The sequence below is a fragment of the Haliotis rubra genome, unplaced genomic scaffold (genome assembly GCF_003918875.1).
Source record: "Haliotis rubra isolate DU_JTF1 unplaced genomic scaffold, ASM391887v1 Scf713, whole genome shotgun sequence".
NCBI lineage: Eukaryota > Metazoa > Mollusca > Gastropoda > Lepetellida > Haliotidae > Haliotis > Haliotis rubra.
Genome location: NW_025767428.1, coordinates 210114 through 234908, shown reverse-complemented (window position 1 = coordinate 234908; position 24795 = coordinate 210114). Strand labels below are relative to the sequence as shown.

The 24795-nt window shown below is 42.3% G+C and overlaps 1 protein-coding gene across 10 annotated transcripts in view; it reads left to right on the top strand.

Moving 5' to 3' along the window:
* LOC124259212 (inositol 1,4,5-trisphosphate receptor type 3-like) overlaps positions 1 to 24795 on the top strand; it is a 177526-nt gene that overhangs the window by 130623 nt on the left and 22108 nt on the right. For 8 of the 10 annotated variants that reach the window (XM_046693310.1, XM_046693317.1, XM_046693315.1 and 5 more), the window contains 33 exons: positions 2047 to 2144; positions 8918 to 9005; positions 9142 to 9229; positions 9361 to 9468; positions 9590 to 9735; positions 9989 to 10067; positions 11186 to 11274; positions 11396 to 11521; positions 11749 to 11799; positions 11928 to 12008; positions 12410 to 12595; positions 12800 to 12922; positions 13041 to 13145; positions 13514 to 13624; positions 14126 to 14203; positions 14630 to 14762; positions 15367 to 15476; positions 17227 to 17247; positions 20074 to 20190; positions 20493 to 20634; positions 20760 to 20859; positions 20952 to 21006; positions 21119 to 21240; positions 21382 to 21481; positions 21821 to 21928; positions 22082 to 22218; positions 22395 to 22462; positions 22660 to 22715; positions 22850 to 23011; positions 23235 to 23473; positions 23650 to 23734; positions 24187 to 24374; positions 24660 to 24773. In XM_046693310.1, coding sequence (XP_046549266.1) covers positions 2047 to 2144; positions 8918 to 9005; positions 9142 to 9229; positions 9361 to 9468; positions 9590 to 9735; positions 9989 to 10067; positions 11186 to 11274; positions 11396 to 11521; positions 11749 to 11799; positions 11928 to 12008; positions 12410 to 12595; positions 12800 to 12922; positions 13041 to 13145; positions 13514 to 13624; positions 14126 to 14203; positions 14630 to 14762; positions 15367 to 15476; positions 17227 to 17247; positions 20074 to 20190; positions 20493 to 20634; positions 20760 to 20859; positions 20952 to 21006; positions 21119 to 21240; positions 21382 to 21481; positions 21821 to 21928; positions 22082 to 22218; positions 22395 to 22462; positions 22660 to 22715; positions 22850 to 23011; positions 23235 to 23473; positions 23650 to 23734; positions 24187 to 24374; positions 24660 to 24773 — 3614 coding nt within the window. Of the gene's footprint in view, positions 1 to 513; positions 612 to 2046; positions 2145 to 8917; positions 9006 to 9141; positions 9230 to 9360; positions 9469 to 9589; positions 9736 to 9988; positions 10068 to 11185; positions 11275 to 11395; positions 11522 to 11748; positions 11800 to 11927; positions 12009 to 12409; positions 12596 to 12799; positions 12923 to 13040; positions 13146 to 13513; positions 13625 to 14125; positions 14204 to 14629; positions 14763 to 15366; positions 15477 to 17226; positions 17248 to 20073; positions 20191 to 20492; positions 20635 to 20759; positions 20860 to 20951; positions 21007 to 21118; positions 21241 to 21381; positions 21482 to 21820; positions 21929 to 22081; positions 22219 to 22394; positions 22463 to 22659; positions 22716 to 22849; positions 23012 to 23234; positions 23474 to 23649; positions 23735 to 24186; positions 24375 to 24659; positions 24774 to 24795 lie in introns of all 10 variants that reach the window. The other 2 variants (XM_046693318.1, XM_046693319.1) reach the window with 2 other exon arrangements.

The window sequence follows — 24795 nt, the reverse complement described above, 5'->3', positions numbered from 1 at the left end:
GACATCCCTTCATGGCGATCTTGTGAGAACCGCGTATACTAATTCTTTGATATCTCAAAAATGTATCATGGCAGATCAACTTTAGACGAGTGAGTAAACACACATACGCACGCACGCACGCGCTCACACACACATCTTATTCGCCATGTCAGTACGGAAAATACCGTCCTTAAATTTTGGGAGAGCGGAAGGTCGCGGGTCCGATGCCCGACCGCGTCATACCAAAAGACGTTAACATATGGTACTTGTTGGTCCCTGCCTGGCGCTCGGCATTAATGGGTACAACAAGGACTGGTCGGTTCGAGTCTATATACTGTGTCTGAGTGGGGTAGTCATGCTTAACGGCGGCATGGTATCTCAGTGGGCTAGCACTATAAAACCAGCTTAAGTCTGGGCTAGTACAAGCAGCCGCACATACACACGCATGCACGTCGTCATATGAGCGAAATATTCTCAAGCACGACGTTAAACCCAATTTCACCTCACCTTAAATTTTGCTTATGCTGTTACCAGGTCCAGCTGTATGACCAGATCGTGTTTGAGAGTGTCAAGTCTCCAGGCCACTACTTCCATACCAGCGACCCGTTCCAGATCGACAACTTCTCATGCGGGTACGTTCATCTATACAACAGGCCCTCCTGCCTTGGCGAGGATTATAGATTTAAAAAATACATTTTTGAGATGATCATGATTTATTGTACTGTGAAGCATTTAAAGTAGGGGGTCATCTCAAAGAGGAACACTTTTTATGCATAGGAAGCTTCTTCATTGCAATAGATGCGGATTTCGGTGTAGATCCTAACACTGTTATCAAGAAAATGATACACAACATCTGCAACAAGGAGAAATATATTCATGAAGGGTATTAAGTTTATACAAACATATTTCATCAGTTTAATCAAGAGAGTCACGTTTAGTTCCCAAATAGCATATTTCGATACTTTAATTCTAGTTAGTTTAGTTTTCAATTCCACTGCGCAACACAAACAGAGGCAATTAACATCAAGGGGCGGTGGGGTAGCCTAATGGTTAAAGCGTTGGCTCGTCACGCTGAAAACCCGGGTTCGAAACCCCACATGGGTACAATGTGTGAAGCCCATTTCTGGTGTCCCCCGCCGTGATGTTGCTGGAATATTGCTAAAAGCGGCGTAAAGCCAAACTCAGTCAGTCAGCAATTAACATCAAACAACTCAACCCGACAATCAAGAGATCAAGGTTATTACATCCCTACAGCTTATGATCAACTAATCAAGGTCAATCAAGAATAACCCACCCTTTGTCCATCTGGTTTCAATCATATCTATAATCCCAACAAGCCTAATTATGTCAACATACTGTACATCAACCTCTCCAATTGTCAAAACTTGATACCCTTCACCTCACCTATTTCACCTTCTTGCATACGTTAACGTTGTGTATCATTTGCTTGATAACGGTAGAAGGATCTGCACCGAAACGTCACATCCACTGCAATAAAGAAACTCTATCCATAAAGAGTGTTCCTCGTCAGCTAACCAGCTTCTAAATCCTACTTAAAAAGATCATCTCAAAATTACTTTTTTCAAATCCTTAATCCTTGCAAATACACGAAAGCCTGTGATCTGTACAGTCACCGTGTTCGGACCATCTGATGTCATTTGTATTTTGCTATCCCTTTCAGTTGTAGGTTTATTCTTCACGTTTAATATGACCGCCTCCGTGGTGTAGTGGTTAGAGCGTCCGCCCGGAGAGCGGAAGGTCGCGGGTTCGATCCCCGACCGCGTCATATCAAAAGACGTTAAAATATGGTACTTGTTGGTCCCTGCCTGGCGCTCGGCATTAATGGGTACAACAAGGACTATACGGCTCTGAGTCATTATAATGTGTCTGAGTGGGGTAATCATGCTTCACTGCGGCATGGTATCTCAGTGGGCTAGCACTAGTCTGGGCTAGTACAAGCAGCCGCACTTACACACGCATGCACGTCGTCATATGAGCGAAATATTCTCAAGCACGACGTTAAACCCAATTTCACCTCACCTTAAATTTTGCTTGTGCTGTTACCAGGTCCAGCTGTACGACCAGATCGTGTTTGAGAGTGTCAAGTCTCCAGGCCACTACTTCCATACCAGCGACCCGTTCCAGATCGACAACTTCTCATGCGGGTACGTTCATCTATACAACAGGCCCTCCTGCCTTTGCGAGGATTATAGATTTAAAAAACACATTTTTGAGATGATCATGATTTATTGTACTGTGAAGCATTTAAAGTAAGGGGTCATCTCAAAGAGGAACACGTTTAATGCACAGACAGCTTCTTTATTGCAATAGATGCGGATTTCGGTGTAGATCCTAACACCGTTATCAAGAAAATGATACACAACATCTGCAACAAGGAGAAATATATTCATGAAGGGTATTAAGTTTATACAAACTGGTCTGAAGACAAAACAGCTGGAACAGATCGCGTAAACGCACCATGCTTCGTGGCTCACCGAGAAGCATGACTTTTCACGTGCAGTCAGACCACGTGTTCTCGACCACGTGGGAAACGGTCGAATCGGTCAGTTGTGTACAGGTTATGCTTGGGTTAAGACGTAATTGAGTTAAGACGTCAGTTGAGTTCAGGTTTCCCTTTAGTTCGGTCGTTTCTTGAGTTGGGTGACAGCTCGTCAAAATAGGATTTAGATAGACTGATATAAAGAATGTATTAGTGCATCGAAATAGAGGTTCCATAGAGCTAGCTGCTATAGAGCTAGATAATGTAAATAGTAGACTTACGCTGCAATAGAGCCAGATAGTGTAGATAATAGAATTTAAGGTATCACATTAAGTTTCTTGCCTCATTAGCATTTGTTATAAGAGATTCACGTTTAGTTCCCCATTACAAACAGAGGCAATTAACATCAAGGGGCGGTGGGGTAGCCTAATGGTTAAAGCGTTGGCTCGTCACGCCGAAAACCCGGGTTAGATTCCCCACATGGGTACAATGTGTGAAGCCCATTTCTGGTGTCCCCCGTCGTGATGTTGCTGGAATATTGCTAAAAGCGGCGTAAAGCCAAACTCAGTCAGTCAGCAATTAACATCAAACGACTCAACCCGACAATCAAGAGATCAAGGTTATTACATCCCTACAGCTTATGATCAACTAATCAAGGTCAATCAAGAATAACCCACCCTTTGTCCATCTGGCTTCAATCATCTCTATAATCCCAACAAGCCTAATTATGTCAACATACTGTACATCAACCTCTCTAATTGTCAAAACTTGATACCCTTCACCTCACCTATTTCACCTTCTTGCATACGTTGTGTATCATTTGCTTGATGACGGTGGAAGGATCTGCACCGAAACGTCACATCCACTGCAATAAAGAAACTGTCTATCCGTAAAGAGTGTTCGTCTTCATCTAACCAGCTTCTAAATCCTACTTTAAAAAAATCATCTCAAAATTATTTTTTTTAAATCCTTAATCCTTGCAAATACACGAAGGCCTGTGATCTGTACAGTCACCATGTTCGGAAGATCTGATGTCATTTGTATTTTCCTATCCCTTTCAGTTGTAGGTTTATTCTTCATTTCCTATGACCGCCTCCGTGGTGTAGTGGTTAGAGCGTCCGCCCGGCGAGCAGAAGGTCGCGGGTTCGGTCCCCGACCGCGTCATACCAAAAGACGTTAAAATATGGTACTTGTTGGTCCCTGTCTGGCGCTCGGCATTAATGGGTACAACAAGGACTGGTCGGCTCGGAGTCAGTATAATGTGTCTGAGTGGGGTATTTATGCTTCACTGCGGCATGGTATCTCAGTGGGCTAGCACTATAAAACCAGCTTCAGTCTGGGCTAGTACAAGCAGCCGCACATACACATACACACGCATGCACGTCGTCATATGAGCGAAAAATTCTCAAGCACGACGTTTAACCCAATTTCACCTCACCTTCGTTTAATATGGGACAACTAAGCGAAACCTCAAGTAATATATACAAATAATACCAAGTTTAACAGAGTAAAAAGATAAACGAATTCTAGTTTCGAGTGCGTCCATCTGATTATCTCCTCCCTAATCAGTCGCTTTTCAATCAACACACAATAGCAACAACATGTTAACGTCACCTGGTGGGAACGCTGACTGGGACTGTACATTGTCTACGTTATCTAGCAACATGGTGCTCGTACCATTCACAGCAACACACCTACCACAGGAGGAATGTGTAATTTAGTTACCATCCGTCGTATAATTAAATCTTATTCAAATAGTAACTACACATTGCTTCTGTTATTGGAGGTAGGGTTTGTTGCAAAACAAGTACTTAATTCTTCTTAAAAAACACAGGTGTTAAAAAGGCACTCCATACTAGTGAGGTAAACAAGGTTATAACCAACATGAAAGGTAGAGGATGAAAGGGGTTTAAATGAGGTTTTAGAGTGATCGGTTGAGCCTGCTTCAGAGAGCGTCTCAAAACAAGTATACTTGTTTACGTTCTCACGTAGCATGTACTATGTTTAATGCAAGAATGTTTTCAAAATCTACACATGCCTTGCTATAGTGGCCTGTAAACTAGATACGGTATATAAATGGTTGTATATGGCATCCATGAGAATGTAACAAAAGCTTGAAGCTTCCTCACTCAGAGACAAGTGGAGGATCATACAGGGACTTAACCAATAACACTGAAACATGCCAGGACACGCCCACCTTTAAACAACGCTACAATAGGTTGAAGCAGAATCACCCGCTCATGTTCAGGAGCTGCATCCTTTACGGTTGCTTAGAGACATTCATGTTGGAAAGTCCTGAATTATTTTCACGGTCGAATCCGTTGGCCGAAGGTGATAAAAAAGAATTATTAAAATTACTTAAAGGAGCTGGTTGTGAAGTTTGAGTGGAGTCAATTCAGTGGAAAAAACAGATCTCAGGTGCTAGGAAGTCAGTGGAGAGAAAAGCGAACTGCTTGGTTCATCGGGCAGTCATCGTCCGTGAAATGAATGACGGAAACTGGCATTGATTTGGGGATTAATGACACGAAAGGGAACGTCTCTTTTTGGACAAATTACCTCCTGACTGCAACACTATCACATCGACACGACGTTTTCATGGCAGTGAACATCATCGTATACTTGCAGCTTTGGGTTCATGTAAGCGATTTGAAAAGCGAAGATGGGTCATTTTTATCAGTTGTAGAATACAGGATGGGACATGTGAAACAGGTTTCAAACAATAGCAAAAGGAATTACAAAATTGTGATGGTCTGCATCTACGCTTAATGTAGGACGCACGCACGCACGCACGCTCTCAAACCTATACATATATACGATAGAAATACAAACTAGGTACATGGCCGTCTTCAATATACAGATCGATTTCATTGCCCACTCATTACAGAGGGGACAAAGAGAATATATAGAGCATGTAGGCGGCTGAAAGTCATGTAAACACTGAATGTTCCAACAAACGCGGGCGAATGTACTAAGAAGATAAAACAAAATAGCTGTGGAGTTGGTGTAGCTGTTATCACAAATACAACGTCCATCCGATAATCAAAGAATTCTATTATATGCACATTAAAGCGTATATTTTGACTACCTCGAAAACGTTTGAATACTCCACCCTCACAGATTCCAATGATTAGTTTAAAGACGATATAATACTTCTAATGTTTTGTTTTTGCGCTGAATGTATCCCCAAAATACACCGTGGAATTCCCAAACACGGATCTCAATGATCTCTTTATACTCTCAGATCGCAACTCCCTGCACCCACATGCACTGTAGCAGAGCTCGCGACCCTAAACCATCCACAACATTCTGGTACATTCCTTAGATGTCCTCCTTTAAATGATGATCTCATTTACTAGGTGTTAACTACGGACATGTGTTGATACGGAGGGTCATCTAACACTGTGTTCAGCCCGGTACGAGGCCTTCCGTGTTTACCTCACTCCACCGTCATGGTAACTTATGGCGTGGGTGTTTTCACGGTCGTTGGCGTTAAATCTCTCCACCTCTTGCTTTCGCTCCGCCACCCCCGGCTAGGGATTATACGTATATTTATCCTCCCACTCACCCTCGCAGACCTTGGCTCACCCCTCAACCTTGTACCATACCGTGAAGCACACCTGTTGCGTCAAATGAGATTTGACGAGAGAGATAGTAACGTTCCAACCCACCGCTACAGTGCACTTTGTCATTAAAATGTGGTTTGTGAAGCTGGGTTTGAAGTAAGGCATAGGTGCGATATGTTTTCCAGTGATAAATACTCGAACTGCTCATTTCAAGGTACATATTTGTTGAAAGATGAAAACACCGTTGATGTAGTTTTCGTATTGAGCCAATAAAGCTAATCTGTCTGAAACAGAAACGTTTTATGAAAAGACATAAAGGGGGTATAAAAATACCAATCACTTTCACAGGTTATGTCTCGATACACGTGTTAAAAGATAGATTCGTCTAATTTGTAGTAGCCACCTGAAGTTTAGGTATTAACATGTTAAGAAAATTTAATAGCCTACTTGATTCACAATAAGGGACATTTATAAAGCGCTTGTATCCACGGGGGTGTGCATGCTCAAAGCGCTTGTATCCACGGGGGTGTGCATGCTCAAAGCGCTTGTATCCACGGGGGTGTGCATGCTCAAAGCGCTTGTATCCACGGGGGTGTGCATGCTCAAAGCGCTTGTATCCACGGGGGTGTGCATGCTCAAAACGCTTGTATCCACGGGGGTGTGCATGCTCAAAGCGCTAATACACTATATAGTAATAGCAGTACAGAGTCGCATCTCTTGTGCGTGCCGGAAATGTGTGACATTTTGTTCGGATCCCAGATGCAGCTTTTCCCCCAACATAGTACTGATACTTTGATATAACCGAAATACTGTCGAAAGCGGCCTGAAATATAAACCACTCACTCGCCCACGCGAACTTTCACAAATATATCACGCGTGCCGTTTAAAGATCATTGGTGCAAGAACGCGACACTGATTTAAAAAACATTGTCTGACACCAGAAACTGATTCTTGTTTAAATTTCCCTAAAGTAAACTTGAACGTGCTCCGCTGGAGAATATATTTCCTCTTTTGTTTGAGCACGTACATTTGCACCCCCTCACCTCAACACTCGTGACCTATATCCTCAGCAATTTAGGTATTACCAAAGTGACATGAAATTATCTCGCTTGGCAACCGGCTTCCTGTCTAAAGTCGGAACCTGACACGCATGCGCTCTGTTGGCGTCCGACATTCCACTTAGGCTTTACCACTATCCATCACAGAAAATTGGAAACTCATGTTTCATCTCACAAGAGTATTGGGAAAATCTTGCTATTATGCATTTGTGTTTGCTGGACAAACAATTACATGTCAGAGCATTGTTTGATATTCAAATACAAATTCTTATCATTTTTATTTGCCCCACGTTCAGCATAGATTTATCTGCAGCATGCATACAAATAACGCTGTTTCTTTGTTCATCATATTTACCTTTCTACAGTGGCATCAAGCAATCTATAACAAATTGCACAGTTATCTGCCCTTTGTGATCTACCTTCGTCGAAGAGTTTTGCTTCATGCCTTCAATCTAACTATTGGTGACCTTCCCCCAATCAGTAACAATGTTTCATTCCAACGCGCAACCTTGCCGGTTATCTGCCCTTTTTGACCTTCCCTCAAACAGAAATTATGTTTCGGGGCAAGACGCAGCCGGTTATGCGTCAATTCCAGCAAAGGAGTTGTCCGTATTTTACCTGACTGATCACCAACCAGTTTCACCATGGATATATTTAGGATATAAACATGCTGTGTTTTCAAAAACAGCTACGTTTCTTGTAGATTTAATCGCGCTGAATATAATTGGGACCGAACATAGTGTAACGTTACAAAAAATATTAAATAAACTCGTAAACGTTAACACTGCAGAAAAAATATTAATTTGACATTAGAAATTCTCTGAAAGCTTTGCTTCACAGTCTGGGTAATCACCCAGTGGCCCCTGTTCTGTAAACCTTTTAAAGCACTCACGTTATTGGAGGTCTATATTATAGAGGTTACAGCTGTCCTTACGTCGCTTTGACGAATAGATCCTGACCCGCTTTTTGCATCATTCGAAGTAGTACCCTACTTTTTTCGTCTCTACAATATCTCCTACCCAGCTTGTTCACCTGCTCCCCTCTCCCCACCCTTCCGCGTGGTGGCAACCAACACGTGGTGCCTGCGCAAAATGCATACAATCTCCCTACACCGTAAAAGTTCACCTCGGCAAGTTCAGAGCTTGATGTCTTCATCCAGAACACGTGGCGTATAATATCACCTTCGATATGAATAGTAATAGGTTCAAGGTGTCCCACAGAAATATAGTTGTCTTTGATCGCCTGGTTCTCGGTGGGGAAAGATAGAGTTACGAGTGAACCCTAGACCACGAAATACGGCTAGCTCAGAATAGTTCATTGTTGGTAGCATGGCCCCAGCAGAGCAGCCGTGTGTTCTATTGCGAAAGGTTTAGTTTATTTCCCTTCTTCACAAATAGACACAGCATTGTAGTTTGGAACAATATCAAGGACAAGGTCGAGACAATAAACAACAAATAAGCTTTGCAATAAACACACATCACGAGATGCAAATGGGAAAATGCATAGATTTCGCAATGGACTTTTTGCGTCTTATAGCAGTTTCTCTCACTTCTACAAGTATATAATTTTATTCTTTAAAGTGTTTGCAAGATTAAAACCCATCAGATTCTTGAGGGTTGAACCATCATAGGCAGTTTTGTCACCTTCTATTAGTCACCATCTTTGACTTTAATCATCGCGTACTATAGAGTTCTGAGATATTAACTTTACGACTCAGTTGGGAGCCTCCGAAAATGATATTTTGTTTTCATAAATGAAACGTTATTCGGTACCCAATCGATGTAACTGAAATCATTATATGAAGCCTTTGTTTGCAGGTCCGAGTTAAATCTTGGCGTAGAGAGATCGAGTTTTACACTCATAGGAAGTATGCGAGAAACTCTGGAATTGGACAAGTTTGTCAGGGTGGGTGTTTTAACTTTGTCTTTTGAATTAATAAATGATCACGTTCTAATCCCTGTTAACCCACATTTTCAGCTGTCTTTCCGAGACAGTGCCGATTTCTCTGTCTGCTCACATTGCTACTATTTCATCTTTACAGGGTGGATCAGTGATTCGATTATTCCACAAAGAGCTGGAGGCGTATCTGGTCGCCGAGGGCCTGTTTGACGAGGTTGTCACGGAAGATGGTAGGAGACACTGCAAAATTTAACAACTTACATTTAACTTGATCCGCATCCGTTTATTGATCTTCTCTGAATACAGAAAACACATATGACTGGGGAAGTGAAAATGTACACTGTTTATATATATTTTTCAGTCCATTTCCGGGTACGTGCAATCGACCAGCATCGTCCCAAGTCCTTGTCTCCATCAACTTCCGGTATCACCTATTGGCAGATCGAGGCTGAACACAGTATTCTTGATGGTGAGACAGACTGGTTTTCATTTCACATAACAGTAAACATACGGTTATGGTTAAGCATAATGTGACCTATAGGTGGAATAAAAAAAATATTGATAACATCAACATTTCGTTACGTTTCTAGGTGACGTACTGCGCTGGGAACAACAGATTCGCCTACGTCACATGTTGACGCGACAGTATTTGTGTATTGACTCCAGGTCAGAGGTCAGCCTCTGTCCCGACCCTTCTGATCCAAGGACGGTATTCCGGCTGCACTCTGTTCTCAAGGTAGGTCGAGTTCGATTCTCTACATGGATTTAGGGGTTCACTCTCTGTACCCCTCGCTGTGCAGGAATATCATTACTATTCACGATTCAACAATTCACTATTCCACTCCTTAGAATCATTGTATGATATTGTTAACGATTGTATTATGCTGTACTATGTGTATCAGTGTGTGATACCGGCGATAGTGTACGATACTGAACATCGTATTTGATATTTATATTATTGAAACCAAGTGTATGATGTTTATTTTCAGGAGCGGGATGAGATCCAGTTCGAGAGCTACGCCCGTATCGAACATATGTTGACAGGATGCTGGTTGCATGCACTCAAAGGTTCCATTCATTCTCATCCCGTCCACAGTCAGTTTATGTTTTCGTGTTTAAGTCATGCTGGTGTCGGATGCACGGGCTAGGTAACACCGAGATGTCCTACATCTCGCAGGCCAATCCAACCGTAGTCTTATATCCAGACATAGACAGTATACTCCTATACCTGTACCCATATCTCGAAGACTGAGTCATTCCTCAACTATAGTGGCTAAGCATGATAATTCTGTCATATACCATGTTTAGTTTACTTACTTTATTATCAGAGTTGATTATCATCTAGAAGCCTGTAGACCTGTGAAGATCCGGGTTAGAATTGGTCTTCTGTAACCCATGCTTGTCGCAAGAGGCGACCAACGGGATCGGGTGGTCAGGCTCGCTGACTTGACACATGTCATCGTATCCCAGTTGCGTAGATCGATGCTCATGCTGTTGATCACTGGGTTGTCTGGTCCAGAGTCGATTATTTACAGACCGCCGCCATATAGCTGGAATACTGAGTGCGGCGTAAAACTAAACTCACTCACTAGTACCCAGTGTGGTCTATAATTAGTCAGTATTAGTGTTAGTATACTCTTCTATATTCTAGTATATCTAATATACCTCTCCCTTTCTGTCAGTTCTACTATACCTTTTGCCTAGTTGACACACTTGTACGTAACTGTACATTATCCTACTATTTACCATATATATCATTATTATTCTGTTCTCTCACAATCGTGCTTGAGACTTCTATATGTCACTACATACCTTTACTATTTTTAACTTAATTCCAGTTCACAGCATGTTCTACAGCCTAATTAATATTAATTGTTATCATCCGTCGAATATTCAATGTATTTAATTCTATTCCATTACGAGCTAGCAGGTAATGAAAGGGATTAAAAATCTATTGAAATAGAATGGAAGTAAAAAACACTCGAGGATGGAGGATGTAGCCAAAGTTTCTATTTACATTTGTTTATATACCAATTTGTCTTCACATCGATGCAGAGCGTGAGTCATCGTATAGGTTTATATATTTGTCGAGAAAACACCAAAACCTGTCCTCAGTGAGCTCCACTACCCTCTCCTTGTTAGCGGGTCACATGTTAATATTTGTGCATGTAATGTTCTCTGTTCAGATGAAGACTATCAGAAACACCAATACCAGGACGGCGACAATGAGCGATCCATGCAAGGTCTACGCTGGGACGGTGCCGCGGTCAGAAAGGTAGATTTTACGGCGCTTTTTGTAATGTAATAAGTGTTTTGTTGTTAGTGAGAAGTGAAAACTTTCACGTTGACATCCTTCACTGTACATTTGTCACATTTAGTTTCTTCTCTGCTTACAGGTGTCTGCCAGCAACGAAAGCGTTTACGACGACGCCTACACCATACAGAGGGTGGAGAAGGTGGACGTCAGCAACTTCAACTACGTTGCCGGCATGGTGCCCTTCCTCTTCAACCTGATACAGGACGTGCGTACAACAACCCATAGTCCATTACGTACTCACATTTGTACTTTAACATACAAAGACCGATTTTGTAGATGATGGTTATACGGTAATAATTATATACATCCAAAATGGAAATAGCATCATTTGTCAGTAACTGCCTACATTAACAATCGCCATGCAATATCTGGTTTTCGAGAAATGATCGGCAATGTGCTGTTTTACACGTATCTGTTACCTTATCGTTGTAGCGTCGGAGTGCAGCACCATTGAATGCAAGGAAGACTCATGGGATACTTATGGTGCGTATATACATTCAGGATAATATATTTTATAATCTGTTGGCCCTAAATTAAGTTCAAGATTTCAAGATCTTCCAACGTAAACAAGATTCACTCGATCTCCAGTACAAGATCATCTTGTTTTCCAGGCTCTGAGGGAGGTGAAGGACTTCATGTTGCCTCACAACAAACCAGACAAAGACAGACAGAAACTCATGCGGAACTTACGGGTAAGACAATTCAGGCTATGCTCCAATACATGTACTTGTGGCACATGCTGCTGGACTGATGGTGTGGTCAGCCAACTTGACTTTGCATGTCACAGTGACCTCATTGGAAGCTTCGCAATTGCGTAGATCGATGTCCATGCTGTTGATCACTGGATTGTCTGGTCCAGACTGGATTATTTACAGACCGCGGCCATATAGCCTGAATATTGTTGTGTGGCGTAAAACTAAACTCACTCACTCACTCATTGTAAGCTGCTCAGTCTCTGCTTTGTCGAATGTGTATAATCTGTCGTGATACATCAACTTGAAAATTTATGGATGTCAAATTCTTGTTATGAGGAGCATGACCTTTCGGAGTTCGCAGCATAAAGTCTCACTGTTCGTCCACTCCTTCTATGCAGGTGATCGACCTGCTGGTGAAGCTGCTCCAGTGCCCACTGAGAGACGGGGATGAGGAGGCTCATCTCATCAGGGTCTTCAAGGAGGCCTACGACGTCCTCCACGCCTACATGATCGGCAAGAGCAGGAAGAACGCCCTCTACTTCGCAAAATACATCGACTTCTTCCAGACACAGTTCACCCAGAAGGTACCACTGCCTTTCATTAGTTTCATAATGTAAGGAAAGAACTCCTTGCTTAGAGATATTCCATTTTGACCCGTTTTGTCGGTAGCCGAATATGTTTCCCTTTTTTCTGCCTGACGAAAGTACCCGGAAAAGTATCTGAAAGTGTTTTGTTTTACGTATGAAATTTCAAATATGTTTCTCTATAACATTCTCTCAAATTTCCAGGGTGGTATTGGTCTAAACGTGGCCTCTATGATTGTCGAGTTGATCCGGGACAAACGGAAGATTGTGGATAGGATCACCAACAACCACATCGACATCTTCATTCAACTGCTCAGGTCAAACCAGGTAAGGCCAATCATGACAACTATCACTCCCCTCCCAAATCAAGCTGGCATCACCGAAATACCCTCTAAAAACATGCGACAAACATCTCCCTGACTGTATGGAACTGTCCTACTTCCAGAACTACCGGTTCCTGGACCTCCTGCAGGTGCTGTGTGTCTGCGACTGCGTGGCGATCCCCAACAACCAGAGCTACATCGTGCAGCAGTGGCTGCGGTCCTACAAGGTCAGTCTCCAGAGTGACCACTCACACTTGTCATATGGTGTATCAGTCTTGGAACTGTACTGAACTGTTGGAATTTATTTAATTCATCCCTGAGTATTTCATGAATAATTTGTTCTATCGAGAAAAAGTCTGACGGTCTCTTACATATTCCAGAAACTGGAGCAACATATACTATAACTTCATGGAACCCTGAAATCCTTTCAACAAAGTATGGTGTACTCAACATTATTGAAAAAGTAATCTTGCTCTTTCATGGAACTTGTAAACACCAGTCACCAATTACGAATGGCTTACACATTATTTGCTTTTTAATTAAAACCAAATCAATTTCGTTTACATTCTGTAATCTTGTCGATATGATATTACAGGACAGCGTTTACTTAATGGACCGTGGACAGAACATCAACAAGAAGCCGAACATCGTCTACATCTCTGTTGACAGCGGGTCCCACTGGGTGGCGCTGCATCACTTTGTTGACGTGAGTCTAGCCTTGCAGGACAATGCATGGATTACGTGAACATACACCACTCCATTACCATCAACTCGGGTCTATATTTGTTTACATACGATTTCGTGACGATCTATCATCTGATGCTTTCCACTTGTGTACAGATTATAACTATTGTTAGCGTATTGATTACATCTTAGAATACTGATTACTGTCAGAGTGATCGTGTATGTGGAATTCACCATGTGCATATTGTTAAGGCAAACTTGTCTTGAATTACTTTCTTGACGATGACGACTGCAAAACGCTGGTATCAGTGGATTGGTGGCTACATATGTCAACTCTGTTTATAGCGTTCAAAGACTGTATGTTAAGGTCTGTATTTTAGTATGTTTTTAACATCATATCGGTGCTCGGACTGTCAACCACTACCAGAATAATTCATTTAGTAATTAATTTTATTAACTTGTAGCATGTCCTGCACGTCATCCATTGGGCGTGAACTAAAATGCTATGTTTTACTGTTTCCAGCCCAACAGTACTGAATATGATGAAGAGAAGTATCAGTTCCTGCTGCATCAACTCGAGCTCTTTGAGGCGTTCTGCTTTGTGAGTAGTCTTTATCTGTAGCACTCTTCTAGTGTGTGCATCACATCAAGGATTTCACGGGGCGGTGGGGTAGCCTAGTGGTTAAAGTGTCCACTCATCGCGCTGAAGACCTGGGTTCGATTCCCCACATGAGTGCAATGTGTGAAGCCCATTTCTGGTGTCCCCCGCCGTGATATTGCTGGAATATTGCTAAAAGCGGCGTAAACCCATACTCACTCGCTCACTCAAGAATTTCGCTACTATAAGCTGAATGCTTTTCAAAGGGCTGTTGAATCATTCACCGTCATGTTAGTGTCAGTGATGCAAATGGCATGTGGAGAACTTGACCCACAGACGATTTTTAAACATGTCACATTTCTGAACCTCATTTGGCATTGATAAGTTAAATGTTTTTCACAATGTTTACGAGTATATTGTCATATACAGGGCCGGAATGACTTCGCCATCCACGTGATCACGCGAGAGTTCGGCTATATCACTTGGGAGGATGTGTTCCTGTGTATTCAGTCGGAGCTCCTGCCAGACTCAATCAGGGCCAAGTTCTGTGAACTCATCATTGGTAAGTGTTGTCATTGTTCTTACGACACTGGTGTCATGTTTATATCGTTTTTTGTGGTATCACTCTGATTCAGCAATTCAAACTGATTCTGACCGCCCCCGTAGTGTACGGGTTAGAGCTTCCTCCCGGAGAGCGTAAGGTCGCGGGTTTGATCCCCAGCCCCAAGATCCCCAAGACATTAAAATATGGTACTTGTTGGTCCTTGCCTGGCGCTCGGCATTAATTGGTACATAAAGGACTGGTCGGCTCGGAGCCAGTTTAATGTGTCTGAGTAAGGTATTTATGTTAAATTGCGGCATGTTATCTCACTGAGCTAGCACTATAAAACCAGTCTGGGCTTGTACAAGCAGCCACACATATTCCACGAAATATTCTTAAGTACGCCGTTAAACCCCATTTCACCTCACCTCAAACTGATTTTGTATTTCACATTCACCAAGCAGTTTATATTGTTCCTGAAGTTTACACTGATCAGGTAGTTCACAAACCCAGCAGTTCACATCACGAGTGATGGACATGGAACTGGAGTTGTCCTTTCATGTCTATGTTATATCAACTGAGATGCCAGCTACAACAGTTTTACATCTACAATAATCTCGTGTAGGTTTGTTTGTGGACGTCGGCAACAACTACTCCGTGCTGGACAACCCCAACATCTGCTTCGTCTATGAGTACGTAGGCTCCAAGGACTCGGACCGGGAACAGACTCAGTATGTAAGTATTGGGCAAGTCTGCGGCTGGTGGTCAAGCTGGACCTGCTGGAACCGGGGCCAGAAGCTAGTCTGTCTGTAGAGTGCTCTGTCGTCTGTCTCTCTGCGCATGCTCTGTCAATGAAAAAGATGCATTTCCGGTGTTGCGATGAAAAGGACACATCTTGTGCACATGGCTTGCATGATACTATAACGTGTATGTGTATGAGAATCTTGATGAACCAAGTTTGAAACCATCTGTTCCTTCTCGCACGCATTTGCAGAAAACCCAATTTCGAGAAAATTATAATGAAGTATCTGAGGCGTAAATGTATTTTATTCACCAGTTATTATTTAATAGCTTGGTTGAATACACTGTTCACGCTTGGTCAGCTTCGAGCTATACAGCTTTGGTAACCTATTACAGTGAAAAAGGCCACACGAAATTATTTGATTATACAAGAGGTCAGTTTGCAGTTACCGAATCTCTTGCATCGTTGCCAAAAAGTGATGACAACTTGATTTATCTTCCTTTTCAACAATCACTGATGATAAAATATTTGAAATATTATTTGTGACCTGGTTAGCTCAAATCTGATTCGTAGTCCTACTGAGCCAGACTGGAAGAATGGTGTCTATGGTATGCCAGAAGCATGTGGATGAAGCACAGGGGGCACTTCGTTCTGTAGATACACTTGCCATTCTATTCACGTTAGATACGTCTTACCTCAAGCACAACCAGAAATTATTGAGAATTTAAAGACTGTAAATTTTATTTTTTTTCACTCATTTCTCACGTATTAAATGTGAATATTAGCAGAACATAACTCCAGATTCAAAGACAGATGAACAGTTAGTATTTTGTCAAGTCACCATGGGCAGCAATGTAGGCTTGAATGCGGCGGGGCATACTACTGATCAAAGAAGTTAGAAAGTCATGGTCCATGCTGTCCCAATATTGGACCACCTCTTCTTTCATTTCAGCAATATTTGTCAGATTTTTCTTATTGACACTTTCCTTCATAAGTCCCCAAACATTTTCTATTGGATTTAGGTCAGGGCTCTAGCTTTGCCAATCTAATAATGTCATATTTTGGGTCCGAACCCAGGCCTGTGAATGCTTTGAACGATGTTTTGGTCGTTGTCCTGCTTGAAAAACCAAAAATGTCCATAGAACACGTGCGATGACGGCAGTAAATGTCCCTCGAGAATATCTGTGTACCGCTCACTGTTCATATTCCCTTCAAATACACAGAGGGGCGTTGCCCCTAACACAGATATGCCACACGGACTGATATGCTGATACAGGTTTTTCAGTTTGTTCACATTGTCGCAGTTAAAATTTCTATGCTGTAAGCACCAGTTCAACCTTTGCTCCTTTTGTTCTGGTTTCATGATCGGTGATACTTGAAATCACTTTAGCTGATCTGATGTCCTTGTTATAATACTCTAAAATCAACTTCCTCTTCTCTAAATCATCCATACTGAGGATCACTGAAAATGTCGTCTGCTAGCAAGTAAACAAAGAGGGATAACTCTTCACAAACTAATGAAAAGGGATTTACGGAGTTGTCTCTCTGAATGAAACCAAGTACTTGATAGCTGGTCAAGGTTGTTTATACTAGAAATCCAATTAAACATATTCCTAAAATTCTCAATAATTTCTGGTCATACTATATGACTTCGTACTGTTGGTAGAAAAACTATTGAATGTATGTCATTACTATAGTTAGTTGTATCACGTCCATGTTTTTATTAGCATTTTATCCTTACAGACCACACCCCAAAACGGACCGGTAAGAACACGAACCCCTCTTGGGTGGACTATCTGACAACATCAACCTCTATTATTCAAACACTCCACTAACACAATCTTCTCTTATTTCGAAATCGTGATGACATCTGACCTGCTGTATTTTGTTTGCGTCACTCACTCATTTGCACTGTAGGTAGTTGTAACACTGGTAACCTGTAAGAGTAACACGTGGGATGGGCGTTTCTTGTCAAATCTTTTATGTGTGCTGTCCGTGCGCTGTAAAGAATAACGTAGAGCAGTCTATTCACACAAACAATGTCACTTTACTAATCAACAAGATGCATCGTCATCTAACGTCTGATAATGTTAAGAGCTTGGGGTGATAGTGAAGGAAACATCAGGAGTTGGCAAACAATCCAGGGACGATCCACCATGCTGACCTTACTAAGTTGCTACGTCAAATGTGCTGTGACCTTGACCTTCATTCACGACCGGTGGTAGAGACAGGACATATACTTCCGGGTTTTATTAACTCTCAGTTTAATTTTTTATTCCCGTTTTCGTGACAGACACGACCAACAATACTCCCAAGACCTTGACGTAGCTGAAAAGGGGAAAACAACAAACAGCATTATTTACTTTGAATATAAATAACCAAATCCAATCTTGTACACTAAACAGCCTTTGATACCAATTAGACAATAACACCGACTGAGACTATTTTTGACATCGACCTCTGTGGTATAATTAGCATTGTCCTCGTAGAATGATCTACACCCGTAAAGGTAGATAATAGCAAGGAGATCCATATAGAACGTATGTGTAGTTTTGGTGCAACTGTATCACTCTTTCACTGCGGCATGTTCGCGAGTACTCGTGTGATGATACCAGGACGTCGTAACGCCAGTAGAAGGGCATGAGGTAGCAGGACGCCTGCAGAGCACCCGCTCACGTGCATGGCGCTTGTGGCACTTTTGAAGTAGATGTTTCTTTAAATATTCTTTTTTTCTTTCTTTTGAAGACTATGCCAGTCAGTGAATTGTGATCTGCACATAAATATTTCCCCCAGCGTCGCAATCTCGCCCGATGTTTGATATACAAGGCTCCCGCGGATATCGCAAATATTTCATGTCTTACACTACGCCGGAGCCTTGAATGTCGTGACTTGATAATATGAAGAGTTTATTTTGCTGTGTATAGAGTAACAGTAGATTCCATCCTACCTGCCGTAGGTCGTAGCATTTCGTTAAACACTTCGCATCCGTTGTTTTTACCTGTAGAATATAGATTTACTAAAGTCTGACATTTTCGTTGATTAGAAGATGAGAATGGTTTTGTTTGCATCAAGCATTCTGCTGTGTTAACTTAAGGGAAGTCACTGTGATGTCTGCCACACTCGGGGACGGGGCAGTAGGAGAGCAGTCGGGGTGGGGACTCTTTGCACCTGCTCGCTAATTAGCCTTTGTTTGCTTTCCCGTACCCCAGGAGCACACGGCCGAACGACGGGACAGCGGCGAGGTAATGTATCTGTAGGGTCACGTGATGATTGTATGTAGATATGTACCATACATACAGTTGTACCTACTGGGATAGGCCATCTTCCCGAGGCAAGAGCGCCCCCTTGTCTTATCAAAGCTGGACTTTGATATAGGTTAGTGGACACTCTTTATTCTCGACGCTCTTGCCTCGAGAAGAGACTACGTTGCAATATCTAAGTACGCTAGGAGTTTCGTGTGCCGTGAACTTATTATATTTGGCTTTCTTGTTCCACAAGAGATACCTCGGAGACGTGAAATAATTTGCATTCCTGTCATTCCCGTAAAAGGTCCCTTCAGTAACCCATGCTTGTCCTAAGAGGCGGCTAATGGGATCGGGTGGTCAGGCTCGCTGACTTGGTTGACACATGTCATCGGTTCCCATTTGCGCAGATCGATGCTCATGCTGTTGATCACTTGATTGTCTGGTCCAGACTGGATTATTTACAGACCACCGTCATATAGCTGGAATATTGCTGAGTGCGGCGTAAAACTAATCTCACTCACTACAAGTGTATACATTAAGTCACACGAACGTTGTGATTGTTTGGTGTCCTAGTAGTTTCTACTTTGAAAAGCCGGGTTCGAATCCCAATATGGTACCACTGCTTGGTCCATATAATGTGTCCCCTGCCGAGCAGTGATTGGAATAGTGTGAAAACAGCATAATTCTACACATTTATATAAAATGGACGGCATCATATGTTTAATTTGTATTTTGGATCTTTATACAGATATGACATGAAAATAGATATAATGGTATGTTTCAACAATGACCTCGATAATACAGATAATTATCATGACCCAAGTTCAACTTTTATCGCCTTAAATACAAATACCTACTCACAATATACAAAAATGGTTAATGGTATTTTAAGAATGCACAAAAGGGGGATAATTCACAAAACCTTCTCACTTATTATTCTGTCTTTGAGTTTGATATTTGTTCTAACCACACACCGTGCCTGTATCACATGGTCCTGACGGCTTGCTAATGATGTATCTACATATACCCAGCTCTACGCCAGTAACTAACTCCTTAATCATGTGTTTTATTACTGTCTAACAAATGGAGGATATACTCACGTAACACTTCTCACTCTGCAAATTGTGTTGTCCTGTTTCAAATGCCTTTATCCTAATATGCGGTTCAGACAATGCTTCTTCCCGTATATGACGTTGGAATGTCCAGCTTCTAGAAATTGTCACATTTAATAATATTTTGTTGTCTACAATTACAGTTAACATAAACAACGTGTAATAATATGGCATGTATGTGTGATGCTCCACGATGATTTTTTCTGTCATTGTGTCTTGTCCTTGTAAAACAGGTGGTCAAAGACCTTGTCACCATCTTCCCAGTGCTCAGAGACTGGTTAGCGGACTTCCTTGCGCAGAACTGTACGATGACGGCGTCAATGGTCGGCCTTAACCTTCTGGTAGAACAGGTAAATCTTTGTCTTGATTAGAGTTAATGTGTCCCAGGTCTATTTCTTCACACGAGATAACCTTCGCGTACTCATGGTAGCTTTATGTTAATAGCCTACGTCTTCCAAGTCGCAGGATATAAACAACTCAGTTCGAATCCCAGAACAGAATCCCTGTGAACACGACAAATTTCCACGAACTCATTTGTTTCAATAAAGTAGTGAACTTCAGCAATGTACTTCACTTCTGGCTGTGTCATGGTGACGAAATTCAATGTACTTTTCAAATGGACATTAATCTCAATACACTCTAATCTCGCTAGGTTCTCCGCCTTCTGCACCACCTTGTAAAGTTCGGGTACTACATGGATCTGGATGACGTCAGGAAGCTGCTGCCTCCATTACTCAGCTTGCTGGACGGGCGGCATGATGTCCCATTCCCCAAGGACAAAGACAAGGGCAAAGGTACGCATATACCAAAACTGTCGGCTTCCTAACTAAATGGGTGTAACCACTCAAGCATCATTCCAGAAGAGAACAAGAGTGCCTTTCATTCAAATGCATAAAGTAAATCCACCTGTTTTCTTCAGGTTATTCTAAAGAGTCTAGCAAGTCTGTCGCTCAGTACAGAAACACGACCAGGTTCGAGCTGAATCAAGAAATGGAGGCCATCGTCAATGCCAAATACCAGTAAGTAGATGAATAGGCTTTGATGCCATGAAGAACAGGTATTAGTCCAATATAACACTATTTCTGACTGTACATATCAACTGTCTTTTCAGGGCCATGTGGGTGCTCGATCTTCTCCTGACATTCCAGAGAAATCTACGGCTGAAGGTGAGATATATAATGACGAAATATTATTCATAATCAAGAGAGATGTCCAGTCTTCAAGATATCTCATTGCTTCATCATCTGTTGTCTACACCTATATTCTCCCTTCCTGCAGGTATTTGTCACCAAGTTCAAGTACGGTGAACTGGGCGCCAAACAGGGGGCTGTCAAGAAGAAGTTCCAGACGGTGCTGGAACCGCTCTTGTACGAGACGTATGACCCAACAGACACGTCAAAGTAAGTGGTACCATAATTACCTTTGTTCGTTTGCCCTCGGCTTTTATTCTCCACATGCAGTTGACTTCAGTCGCCCTGACATGACTGTGGTACTGCTCACATATTTCTGTTCACATTCTGACTGTCGTGTTGTGTTGCCAGGAAATCGCTGAAGAAGCAGAAAGAGGTGCTGAAAGAACTGAAAGAGATGTTCCATGCATCCGCCATCTTTGATCTGGACAGCACCACTGCTGTGCTACTGGTCAGTACTAGACTCAAACTTGGAGTTTTCTGGGTTTTCTTTGTTATTTAGGCTTATCAGTAAACTGTGATGTGAGTAAAATGAACTAACGGACACAGAAATACAATCTGTTGAAAATGCCACCACGCCCTTGCCCCATCCCCTGGTTTTTACCTGTATCATCTGGAGACCATTGCAAGGATGGACAAAAGAATTAATTACTGTGATTGTTTTACATATCTAAGGTGTGCTTAAAAGATACAACTATACATTTGAAGGCGATTCCAGGGTTCTGAAGGTGTCCTATGATGGTGTCACCATATATTATATTCTAACAACTGCACTTGTGTTTCCTATCAGGACCTGTCCAACTACAAGTCTGACAAAATGGTGGTCAAGTCCTTGGACATCCTGAACAAAATGTACTCCTCCCAGAACGACATGTTTAAACTGGCGGAGAGAGCTCAAGTGAGTATTTGGTAACCCTTAATAAATGTCTCGAGTTGTCTCTGTCAGGAACTGCTGGCGTTCTTGGAGATCCGATGTTGGTCTGCCAATAAGGAAAATCTACTGCAAGTATGTGTGCATGTTTTCGTCACTCACCAATGCCTATGTATGTAGGTGCTGCTTACTCACGACTCGGCACGTGTCCACCGCGAGGTTCAGAGGTCACTGCCAACATTGAGACGCTTGTCACGTGCGAAACTGAATGACCAGCAGGTGCAACTGATGAGTGATGTCCTTGACGAATTAGCAGAGTGAGTTATCTCCCCGCTTTTTGTATAAACTATCAATCGGTTATAATGTGTCATTCATACCATAAAGGGATCAAACAACGTTGTGTCTGTAATCTGTGTAAAGGTGGTCAGTTACAACATATATGCCAGTAATGATTCTTCTGTCACTATCTCTGATTTTACCCCTTGTATTATAGGTTCTGTCACCTCCCGAAGACCTGTGATGAACCTCACCACATGAACCAGAACATAATGATTAGTCACGGTCAGTTGATTACTGTGAGATAAACTTAATGTTTACAATAAGACCAAATCTGTACTTGCCCCTCCCACAGAGCAATTTTGTGTCACTTGAGAAGTTTGCAATTCCTACACTTTAGTACAGATATTTCCGGTTGAACATGAAAAGCTGCATTGTATTTGTTTATATTTACCAATAACACAAGTTTCCTTTGTTTTTAGGACTTCTGAAGATTGTTCTGGACATTCTCTCTCAGGAAATTGATTCTCGGCTGGTTGTAAGTATTCCGCACATTTGACGGTTTCTACCCTGAAGGAAGAGCTAGTTTGTTCATACGTTTCTCAAGCTAGAGCATACACAGAAGGACGTAAAGCGTGTATACCACTAAGACTTGATTTGTTGGTGTTGCAGGAGCAGTACAAGGGGATGGAGACGGTGTTCAGGAAGACGTTGTATCTGCTGCAGCTGTTAACCAGAGAGAACCAGCGCGTGCAGGAGCAGCTGTTCGAACACCTGGACACCCTGCTGGATGTACAGATCGTCCGCTCAGATCTGGCTCTGGCGCTCAAAGAGGTACCCGGCATTTGCAGAAAGTCTTTAACACAGCGGAGTCGGTATATTTTAACACATTGGGAAAAGGATGTTTTCCTCTGAAATGATTCGCTAAACAATAGAACCGGAGCCACAATCTGACAGATTTCAGTCAATCCACAATTTACAAATACCGTCAATCCGTAAACGTAATTCATAGTGTGAATGTTTTACATGTTCTTCATTTACTGAATCCCTATTTCAGTTGTTCATCGGGAACCAGGCTACCTGTCTGAAGGTGTACTCCCGCCAAATCCAGAGGATTGTTCTTTTGTCCGCGGAGAATCAGCATCGAGCTCCAGAGTTCCTGGAACTCCTAAAAGTCCTCGTGAAGGTGGAAGGACTGGACCTGACAATCAAACGCAACCAAGCGCTGGTGATGAAGTACATTATGCAAACCTTCAAGAAGGCAGCCTATGTACTCGACCAGCCCCGAGAGCTCAGGTAACTAGTCATAAGATGGATACTGACAGTACAGGGACTCCTTTCTGAGGTTAACCTTAACTCCCATTCTTCAACATTTGAAAGCTTTGTGAAAGGAGGCCCAGCTGGGTCAATAGACACGTTGAAAGGTGTTATTGACATATTCATGTAGTAATGACAATTGTTTTGTTTTTCAGGGAGAAGATCCTCACTAACAAGACAGAGCGAGGCCACCTGACGTACTTCATCAGCCTGGTCGACCTACTAGCAACATGTGCTGAGGTACTCGGATTAATCCTTACCGACATATCTCCACTTCTTTAGGCTAAACGTCACGCCGAAGACCCGGGTTCGAATCCCCACATGGGTACAATGTGTGAAGCCCATTTCTGGTGTCCCCCGACGTGATGTTGCTGGAATATTGCTAAAAGCGGCGTAAAACCAAACTCAGTCAGTCAGTCTTTAGGCTAAATATTTATTGCGTTCCCTTTAATCACATTGCCTTTTTCAGTTTCAAACATCTTTGTGAACCTTGACTAAGGACGAAACAAATGTACATGTACGTACATAAGATCTTACTCTGGGAGAGCTGAGTAGCATAGAAGTTACAGCATTCGTTTTAAAAGTTGTGTTCGATTCCCATTTTTTCGATGCTTTAATAGTGGTCATGATGATGATAATTATTATTAGCATCTCCTTCAACCACTTCACTCTCTCTGTATCTGACCATGCAGGGTGAGAACAAGTTCATCGAGTCCCTGTGCCAGACAATCCTGCCGGTGGAAGAGCTGCTGTGGGTGATGAACCACCCCCACATCGACACCAACCTCAAGAAGCCGTTCATCAAATTCATGCTGTGGGTGTACATGAAGACAACCAGCAACTTGGTGGAGAGCGGCGCGGCAGACTTACAGCATGACAAGTGAGGCCTTTACAATTAAGGAATACAAAATTCTCTATATTAAGTCTTGTTCAAATAGAATTGTAATTCATGACCTGGCATATTTAAAAAACTTTTAGTTCACTTTTCGATTTGGGACTTGATTCCGATATTTTGCGCACCCCAAGCTATTTGACATGGTCAAAAACAGGTACCCACTGAGGAATAGGTCATTCCTCTCCCCTAAGGAATAGGTCGTTCCTCTCCCTCAGTCAGTTTTGAGCACCACCACATTGTTACCCTAATTATTATCATTGTGCGTTGCAGGGACATGTGGGAGTTTATTACGTCAGCGAGCGGCGAGATCAATCAGCTGATCGACTACTTCTCGCACCACCCAGACAGAATATCACAGCTCCTCAAGTCTCAGCCCCCGAAGAGGTACAATACAGGATCCATGAAC